The following is a 9,599-nucleotide window of genomic DNA, read 5'->3' as shown; positions in this document are numbered from 1 at the left end:
ACTCTTTTATAGATAGTGTAGGAATGCGGCAATGACTGCACTGATTGGTTGAAATATTGTCTGTCCAATAGGAAAGAGAAATGTGATGGTGTCCTGACCATCCAATCAGAAGGGAGAAGCCTTCATCGTTCATTTACATTGAGGAGCATATAAAGACAAATGGGCTCTGCAGTGCTCATACTGACTGTGGTGGAAAGTGTGATCAGTAATTCTACAGGTCGTAGGAGAAGCCATGCCCGAGCCCGCCAAGTCGGCGCCCGCCCCGAAGAAGGGCTCCAAGAAGGCGGTGACCAAGGCGCGGAAGAAGGACGGCAAGAAACGCAAGCGCAGCCGCAAGGAGAGCTACTCGGTGTACGTGTACAAGGTGCTGAAGCAGGTGCACCCCGACACGGGCATCTCGTCCAAGGCCATGGGCATCATGAACTCGTTCGTCAACGACATCTTCGAGCGCATCTCGGGCGAGGCGTCGCGCCTGGCGCACTACAACAAGCGCTCGACCATCACGTCGCGGGAGATCCAGACGGCCGTGCGCCTGCTGCTGCCCGGGGAGCTGGCCAAGCACGCCGTGTCCGAGGGCACCAAGGCCGTCACCAAGTACACCAGCTCCAAGTAGACGCGCGCCCGATCGCTCTTTGCACAGACTCCAAAGGCTCTTTTCAGAGCCACCCCACACTTGCCTTTTATTGTAGTCTAATTTCTTTTAGAAGCGTTGCGACTGTTTTGGTAGAGGAAGGTAACTCGTCAAGGGCGAAATGTTAAAAAGTCCACTGCGGCCACTCTTGAGTATACATTAGGCAATGTTATGCCAATTAAGTGTTTTTATTTGGCTTTTTTTATACCTTTTCAAAGAGCCCTTTTGTCCTTCCACAGTAACCATAGTCGAGTTTGGTTACACTGTTCCAAGTGATGCCCGGTTTCTGATTGGCAGCGTCAGTATTTGAGAAACCCACTCTGAGCTGCAATTTGCCAGATAGATTCCTTGGAAGGCGAAATAGTGACCCCTGTTTTTCCCAGAGAAAACCAACGGGCTGCACAGTCAGTCATAAGCTCACACTGAAATGTTCTTTGTTGTGCAGTCGGATCCCGGGCAGAGTCACCTGGTGTGCTTGTCCCACACCGCTCCGAACAGGGTCTGCAGCAGCTCTGCCTGCCCCGTGGTGACATTAGGGTGAGTGGAAATGATTTCTGTCAAAGCACAATGGGAACATTAAAGGTCAGGGAGGCTCCTTAAAGATAAAATGTGGAACGAGGACCCCAGCCGCCTGGGGAAGCCGCGTTCATCAGGATTGGGGCGGGGGCGGGGGCACTTCTCCAGCTGGGGTTTGAGAGTCCATGGAGACAAATCCTGTGACATCTGATAATATGGATGGACCTAGAGGTTATGCTGAGTGAAAGAAATTAGAGAAAGACAAATACCACATGATTTCACTTATGTGTGGAATCTAAACAACAAGCTAAATAAAACAGAAACAGACCTGGATACAGAGAACAAGATGATGGTGCCAGACGGAATGCGGTTTGGAGGGCTGGGTCAGAAAGGTGAAGGGATTAGGGTGTACGAACTGGGAGGCACCAAATAGTCACAGAGAAGCGAAGTTCAGCATAGGAAGTATAATCATTAATATTGTATTAACTATGGGGTCAGGTGATATACACCTAAAACTCATTTAAAATAATATTTAATGTCAACTGTAATTGAAAATAAAAATAATATTTAGAAATCCTGAGATATAGGTCAGACAGAACCCCACGTTTAAAGAAAAGCAGGCCCCAGAAAAGACCCCAGAGATAGGAAGTGGGCCGAAGGCGGGCTGGCCAGGGATGCTGGGGTTGGAGACCGAAGGCACGCGGGAAAGTCGCTCCCCTCCGCAGCATCTTTCGGTGGCGCCTAAATTCTTTTATTTCAAAGCTTTAACATCCTCCACCCCCATTTCATCCTCTCTGTGCAGATGGAGATGTGAACAAAGCCGACTCCATATCTGTGTCCCGAATTGCATTTCATTTTTAAGTTTCACACTGTGATATTTTACCAACTTCACCACCCTTAGCAACCATATCAAAGCTTTATAGTTGATGATTATCTGCGTTTCTTAAAATGTAACCATAAATATTTTTGTTAGAAGCAGCCAGAATGCTAGCTACAACCAAGATAAATACCAAAATGGCGAGAGTATTGATTATAAACAACCATCCACCACAAGACCACCAGTAGGTAAGGCCTTTGGCACTGTTGCCTTCTTCGTCCCTTTGTCTTGTCAATCATTAGTACTCAGGTTATCCAATTTAAAAGTAATATAATGTGACACAGGAAGTGGAGAATAATTAGCCCAAAACTGATGGGTTGTCTGTTCTGCTCTGACCCAATCTTCGCATAAGTAAATTACCATATAGTAAATTCTGTTATATTCTGTGGAGTTGCCTGCTTCATCTTTTGGTCTAAAGATGCCTTCTCATTACGGTGGCCGTCACACCTTTGCCGCACCATCGGATAGATATTAATAACGCAAGCGGCTCCGGCCGACGACTGTGGAAAGCAAGGTGCTAAACTGGTCCCGGTCCCGGTTTCCTCCTCCAAACCTCATCAGGCGTACACGTGGCTCTGCGCGGGGAGATCGCCCCACACTAGGAGTTTCTAGACCTCTCGGGGGACAGTGAGGCTTGGGAGCCTCTGCCGTCAGCATCCGAAGCTGTAAACTGAGGGCTAATACTTTGAGGACTTGTTAGTCCTGCATTCGATCTGCCACCGCCCCAGCTGCTGCTGTGTCGCACTGTGTAATTCACGTCATTGTCTCATCTTCCTGCTCTCTGCGCTCAGCTGAAAGAGGTCACTGAAGTCCCTTCCAGCAGAAATAATCTGTGTCTAAACATCTCTTTCACTCAGATCACTTTGAAGCTATTGTTAACAGTGTCACATGTGACGAGCTTTATTTCAACCTTGGAAAAACCGGTACAGTTATCCCTGTTACCCGCGGCGGATGCGGTCCATGACCCCCGCTGGGTGCCTGAAACCACGAATAGTGCCGAAGCCTGTACATACCATGTTTTTTTCCTTTACGTACAGTCCTATGATAAAGCTTAATGTATAAGTTAGGCACAGTGAGGAATTAACAATAACTAATAATGAAATAGAACAATTATAACAATATACTGTAGTAAAAGTTGTGTGAATGCGGTCCTTCCTTTCAGGGGGTCCCCTGCTCAAGCCTCCTTATAGGCTCCATGGTTTCTGGTGCAACATGTGGTTGATCAGAACACATGTTCATGTCTTCTGCCCAGAAATTAATGCCCTTTCCACCTTAATTAAGCACCTATCTCACACTGTGGCCATAACTTTTGGAGTTTGAGGTGCCACAGCAAAGCTAGCATGGCTTCCTTTTTTCTTCTTCACAATTTCACGTGTAGAAGATTCATTCTTATTGTTGATCTTAGCAACCTCAGCACACAATTTTTTTTTCCTTATTAAGGTCTTTCACCTTTTTACTCAAAGGAAGCCCTTTAAAACTTCTCCGTGGCATATCCGAGTTGTCAGCGTCACTACTCTGCTGCTTTGGGGCATTGAAGTAAAACACGGGTTATGTGAACACAAGCACGGTGACACCACCAACCCAGATGGCTGCGAGGGCCTAATAGGTGATGAGCGCGACAGCGCGGACACCCTGGGGAGAGACGATTCACAGCCCCAGCAGGACGGAGCAGGACGGCGGGAGGTTTCATCACAGTGCTCAGAGCAGCGTGTAACTTAAAACTTACTTATTTCTGGTATTTTCCATTTACCATTTTCAGGCCTTGGTTGACTACAGTAAGTGAAACCTCAGAAAGCGAAACCGTGGGGGGCGGGGCGGGGCGGGGGGCACCGCACTGTACAGAGAGAGCGCTTCGAGGCCCACGGTCTCTCGTTCTTTGCAAAATGACTATCTCAATATAGCTGTTCTCCTTTCATTTTCTGCTGGTTAACAAACTCTTCATTTGGAGAGCAGAATGAGTGCCTGGTAGGTCAGGAGGTAAGTCTACCACTTTGAGGAGATGCTCCATCCATGGTGACAATATCCAAGAGCAACCCACAAATTCTATTTCTTAAATGGGAACCAGGAGAAAATAGCAGGCGGCGTTTTATCTCTCTCGGCATTTTTTTTTTTTTTTTTTAAAGATCGATCACTTGTGCCTCTGGTTATCTGTAAGATTAGAAAGCTCGTTTCTGAGCAGCGTGCGTTGAAATTCACCTCGGATGCGAACTGTTTGTCGGGGACGTGTGTGCAGGCAAGAATGGAAGTGGAACGGGACCTCGGCTGCATCTACACTGAAGTCCGTGGTTCTTTGTTGTGACGGGAATTCTATGTGGAAATAGAATTAAAAACGGTCAATAAAAGAACCTTAATGACAAACCTCTATAACCTCTTTTGCTGGATCGATAAAGACGTTGCCTCCGTTTTGGAACAAGCTGAAAATCAGGCTCCCAGGCCCGACGTCGTGTAAACATTAGCTGTGCTTCCATGTTTGGTCACAGATCAACACAGAGCAGTAGACTTGATGGCCACAGTATCGTGAGGGAAAGGCTTTTGTGTGGATACGCATAAAGTAATTTTTTTTAATACGCATCGTTATTTTTTATTTTTAAATATTTTGCTTTTATTGCTACTTAATTTTTTTTACACAGTTTGTCTCTCTTACACAACTTCTCGCCCTGAATACTCACATTCCTGCAGCTTCTCCCCAATCCTCCTAATATAGCTAATTGGCGATCATCGGTTAAATCAATATTTAGTAAGCGGATTATTGTGGGCTACGCAAATAATGTTCACATCGAGTCGTGTATTGTATTATGATTGCATTTCTTGTACAACTTTTTATTTTCTCTGGGATTAATAAATGCTCTCTCCTGATTGTCTAGCTTTCCATTTTCTGGTCCTCTGTATTTTCTACATGCCATTTAACTCAGCTCTCAGACTCTTCTCCACATGGAAGACTGTCAGACCTTCATCAGTTCGATTTTCTTTCATGTCGTTCTCTCCATCCTTTCCGAGCACCTGCGCAGTGTGTCCCAGAGTTTGCGGACACGTCTTTCTGCTGCCCTCCCCCCTGGCGATTCCTGCTCTCCCTCCTCATCGGAAGGACGGTTTCCTGAATTTCACACCTTCCCTTCTCTTGCTGTTCTCCTTCCTTTCATAGCTTCTTGGGAAACAGTGTGTCGTAGGTAAGGTTTTTAAGAAATACATGTCTGAAAATGTCCTTATTCTGCCCTCTATGCATTATTATTTAAATGAAAGCCAATTATAAGCTGTTCCTAGACTCTTTGCAAGGAGAAATTATTCATCAAAAAAAAAAAAAGGAATAAGAGAGATGCACATCAAATTCATGATGGTTTCCCTTGAGAAAGGAGATATTAGGATTGGGGATGCTTCAATTTTATGTGGGTTTTTTTTCTTCAAATATAAAAAGGATTTATAGTTAATATGCTGTATTGTTAAATAGTAGTAGCTCGATTCTGTGTAGTCACTTTTGCACTCTTCTGAATTTTTTAAAAGGCAAAAGGAAAAGGTGAGGACTCATGTCGAATACTGGTGTTTGGTATATTAGAAATTGTGGCTTTTAACATAAGTATTTTCCAAACCACCAGTGACTTAGATGCTCCAGGCTGCGTTCCGGATACTACAGCAACCAAACCACAGTGGGAAGAGACAAAAACGTCTGTTCTTGTGAATTTACAGACTATAGGGGATAAAATACTAAATGAATAAATTAAATATACCATATACTATTCAATGATAAGTCCTAAGGAGGAAAACAGCAAAGGTTTGAGATTGTTGCGAGAATACTTCCTTTAGCTGATTCTCAAGACTAAAAACAAGTGTCTATTGTCCTTTCGAACTCCAAATTTACGTTCGTGTTTACTATTTAGTGGTAGGTAAAGATGGAGACCTGTCAGCTTTTGGCTGACAGTTTAATATTATTAATTCTGCTCTCTGAGATGGTGCATGTGACATGTCCTTGTTAGAACGTTTCTAATTTGTGTGATGTGTGTCATAAAGTTCTCCTCAGCTGAAAACACATGTCCTGTGGTTGCAGTTGCTCAAGATTTCTCTAGCTCCAGAACTGCAGGGGACTCAAGATTGTTTAAGAGTAAGTTACAAAAGCTTCCAGCACTTTTTTTTTTTTTTTTGGAAAAGTGTTAGCAGAGGATGGTTTCGATCCATCGACCTCTGGGTTATGGGCCCAGCACGCTTCCGCTGCGCCACTCTGCTCCTGATGGCCATGTGTCCAGCCTAAAATAATTTGTTTTCACATCTGTTTTTACAAGCTACTTTTCTAAGTGTTTAAAAAATATTTTTCTCTTCAAAGTTCATTCGTCGGTTTCATTCACGCTTCAAACAGGAGAATGAGTCCAGAATTCACTGAATCCAAATATTCTGAATGCACAAAATTCGATGTTTCTCTTAGAAAAGAGCCCGTTGTCAGCCTGCTTTCACTCATATAGTCAGAATGTGTGAGATAACCGGTGGTTCGAGGTCGAAAATACCTGACCTCTAAAGTGGAGCATTTTCAACACAATCAGAAGAAGGGGGGATGAGGCGGGAAAGAAAGAGAGGAAAAAAAAGGAAAAGGGAGCTGCATTGGCCGGGAATCGAACCCGGGCCTCCCGCGTGGCAGGCGAGAATTCTACCACTGAACCACCAATGCCTCGGCTCTGGAGCGGCTCTGCCAGTGGTAGAAATAGGTTTTTTCTGTTACTTTATCTAACCGCCAATCCATTTTTTTTCCGAAAAGATGTCTAGGTGGTTTTTCGTTCTACCGCGTAGAACCTCGAGGCGCTTCTTCCTTTCTCTTCAGGAACTCCCCTTGCGCCGCAGGGCCGCGCACCTCGCAGAGCCGGGGCCTTGGGCGGCGCCGGACGGAGGGAGGCTCGGGGCGCAGGGAGCCGCGCGGCCCAGGAGGAAGGACGGGGACAGGGACACGGGGACAGGGACACTCACCCCAGAGAGGGCGGAGGCGGAATTGGGGATTGTGGGTTCGCCTTCTGCTTTCGGTTGCCATGGTCGAGCGCAAAGGTCTCAGTAAAGGGTAAATTTCAAAAAAAAAAAAAAAAAAGGTACAAGCATGACTGTCGCATAAATTTAAATTTAAATCGAACCCCTTTTAGAAGATTTTATTTAACTCATTGATGAGGTCATTGGTGATTTACCACCAGTTCAAAGGAGAATTAATGGACGCCACTCACAGATCAGGAAGACTCAAATAAATGTGCAAGAGCAAAAACCGGCTTTTCCGCCTGGAGGAAAGTGTCCCCCTCGCGACGGCCGCCCGAAGCCCAGGCCGGGGCCGCGACGGGCGGCCGTGAAGGCGCCGCGGAAGGTCCCGACGCGCTGCCGCGAGCCTGAGCTTCGGGTTTGGGCCTAGGCGGAGTCACCGGTCCCGAAGCTCCGGGGCCGAGTCGGGGACGGCGGAACCAGCTCGACCCCGCGGCACGGGCCAGGCGGCCGAGGCCCGCGCAGGGGAGAAGGTCGACCTCCGGCCGTGCCCCGCACCAAGGTCTGGAGCCCACACACCTGTTTCCCTAACCGCTCCACACCCGCCCTGGCCCTGGAGCGGCGAGTCTGGGCTTCCGAGCAATAACTTTCCTGTTCTCCCCGCCTCGCCCGCGCGCACAAAGCAACTCTTCAGTCTCCACCGCAGTCCTTGGTGTTTGGTGTCTGGCTCGGCTGTGAGCTGGGTGGACGAACTCTGTTCAGTGACACGATTTCCTCATCTGATCCTCACAACGCACTTGAAACACATGTATCTCCCATTTTTCCAGGTGACCGGGGAAAAAAAGATTCACTAGCGTGAAATGACTTGACTTGGATCATTGGGTTCTAAGTGGTGACACAGGGTGCTCCTCTTTTGAATAACTTCATTTCTTCTTAGCTTCTCCGTCTCTCAATTCCGATGTTTGAAAGTTGGTCTAGAATCTAGACTAGAGATTGTCTCAGATTTTTCCATGGTTTCACAAAGAAATCTGCTTATCATATCCTTCAGATCCTCCAGTGTTAACTTTGAAAGAAGAAATTCATGAGCATAGGGCACCCAGTCAGTCTTGACAAGCCAAAAGAATTGAAACAGGCAGTTCTAAAATGAACTTGCAGGGGCCACTGAGAGGAAGGCGATTCCCTTTGCAGAGACGGGGGCGGGCTGGCCAGCGCGTCCTGTGTCAAGGTGCCTGCCAGGTTACTTACTTCCATCTCCTCCACTCCGTGATCTCAACTCCACTAGAGGCTCCCAGGGAAGCACAAAGCATTTTATTCTTTTCTCCTGTGAAGCCTCATTTCTCATCCTAGAGACTCAGAGATGGAGGAGGATCCGATCCAGGAATCCAGGGTCCTCTTCAGCAGAAGGACGAGGAGAAAGAACGTGGACAATCTCATGATCTTTGCTTCTGCCATGAGACTTTGTTCACCTGGATTCAGCAAGGCTTATTAGAGAGGTTTGGAGCAGGGAGCCGTGGAAGAACTTCGTGTGGGACAGGCGTGCTAGAGAAGCTGCAGCCCAAGACGTGGTTGCGCTGGATTTACCTGGCAAAGGGTGCTCGTGGTCCCCTGGTTTATGGAACCACTGAGCCTCCGAAGACAGGTGCGACAAGGACGGGTGACACTGCTCCTGCCTTCGGTGAGCAGACCTTTCAACGCTGTATTCTCAGCACCAGATTTGCAAAAGGACCTGGTGAACACTTAGTAAATATTTGTTAAATGAGTGTTTTATGAATGTCTCTGGATAGAAAATAGATTCAAAAATTTTATATCACATTGTTCTCATTAGAAAGGTACCTTATTCAGTTCAGAGTTTTTCTCTGTGATTTCCACCTACATAGTTAAACTTCATTCTGTTACATTTGTGTGTTCTCAGATTCAGCACAATGGGTCTTCACCTGAGCCGCAGGCCTGGAAGAATATAAATATCTCTCTTTTCTCTTTCTACAGTGATGACTATCAGTATTCTTTTATTGCTTGGCTCTCAGGTTCTAGGTTTTAGAAATATAATTAGTTGTTGTTTTATCCTAAAATTCTTCATGCTTCTATATTTAAAAGATGTGTATAAAGAGTTTTCAAAAGTAAAATTTCTATGATGTCAATGACATAGTATATCAGATAATTAAAATAAATTTTCTTAAAATAGAAGTGCATATCACTATCGGTCATTACCCAAGGCATTGCTGTGAGGAAGATGCCAATTACGGCGAAGAAATTAAGTATCAGAGAGGCTGAATAATTTCCACGTGTCACACAGCTGGAACTGGGGTGCAGGTCTCCCCGATGATCCATCTCAGGTGATCTCCTCTTTGAAGGTATGCCGTCTGTAGAAATTACCAAAGATATAAAAATGTACAATGAAGAAAGTACAAGTCCGATGTGATCCTATCACGCAGAGGTAACAACTGATACTCGATGGTTCCAGCCTTCTTCCCATTGCAGATGGACAGGTATTCTCTACGTGAATACATGTTTCTATAACTCTCACCTACATATAACCATCTGGAAAATGTTTCACAAAGCAGGCACAGAGAAACAAGCCGGGTGGAAGTTGAGACTTTCTGGGTCGGAAGGGACCTGACAAGTCATGTCGTCCAACTT

At 46.0% G+C, this 9,599-nt stretch overlaps 1 protein-coding gene and 2 non-coding genes across 3 annotated transcripts; 1 reads left to right on the top strand and 2 right to left on the bottom strand.

Annotated features, from left to right (window-relative positions):
- Positions 1-206: 206 nt before the first annotated feature.
- On the top strand, positions 207-1,227 carry LOC107504426 (histone H2B type 1-C/E/F/G/I-like). The gene has a single exon (XM_016133610.2). It carries the CDS (start codon positions 233-235, stop codon positions 611-613), a length of 381 nt encoding a protein of 126 aa, XP_015989096.2. The 5' UTR covers positions 207-232; the 3' UTR covers positions 614-1,227.
- Positions 1,228-6,167: 4,940 nt separating this feature from the next.
- On the bottom strand, positions 6,168-6,239 carry TRNAM-CAU. Its single transcript has one exon. It is a non-coding gene; the product is annotated as a tRNA-Met (tRNA).
- A 365-nt stretch (positions 6,240-6,604) lies between these two features.
- TRNAG-GCC lies at positions 6,605-6,675 on the bottom strand. The gene has a single exon. It is a non-coding gene; the product is annotated as a tRNA-Gly (tRNA).
- Between the last annotated feature and the right edge of the window lie 2,924 nt (positions 6,676-9,599).

Source organism: Rousettus aegyptiacus, unplaced genomic scaffold (assembly GCF_014176215.1).
Source record: "Rousettus aegyptiacus isolate mRouAeg1 unplaced genomic scaffold, mRouAeg1.p scaffold_m13_p_17, whole genome shotgun sequence".
NCBI classification, from domain to species: domain Eukaryota; kingdom Metazoa; phylum Chordata; class Mammalia; order Chiroptera; family Pteropodidae; genus Rousettus; species Rousettus aegyptiacus.
The sequence above is the reverse complement of the archived record's forward strand: the minus strand, read 5'-3'. Positions and strand labels throughout refer to the sequence as shown.

Coding starts and splice junctions, on each gene's coding strand:
- LOC107504426 (XM_016133610.2), top strand. CDS start 233: ATGCCCGAGCCCGCCAAGTCGGCGCCCGCCCCGAAGAAGGGCTCCAAG.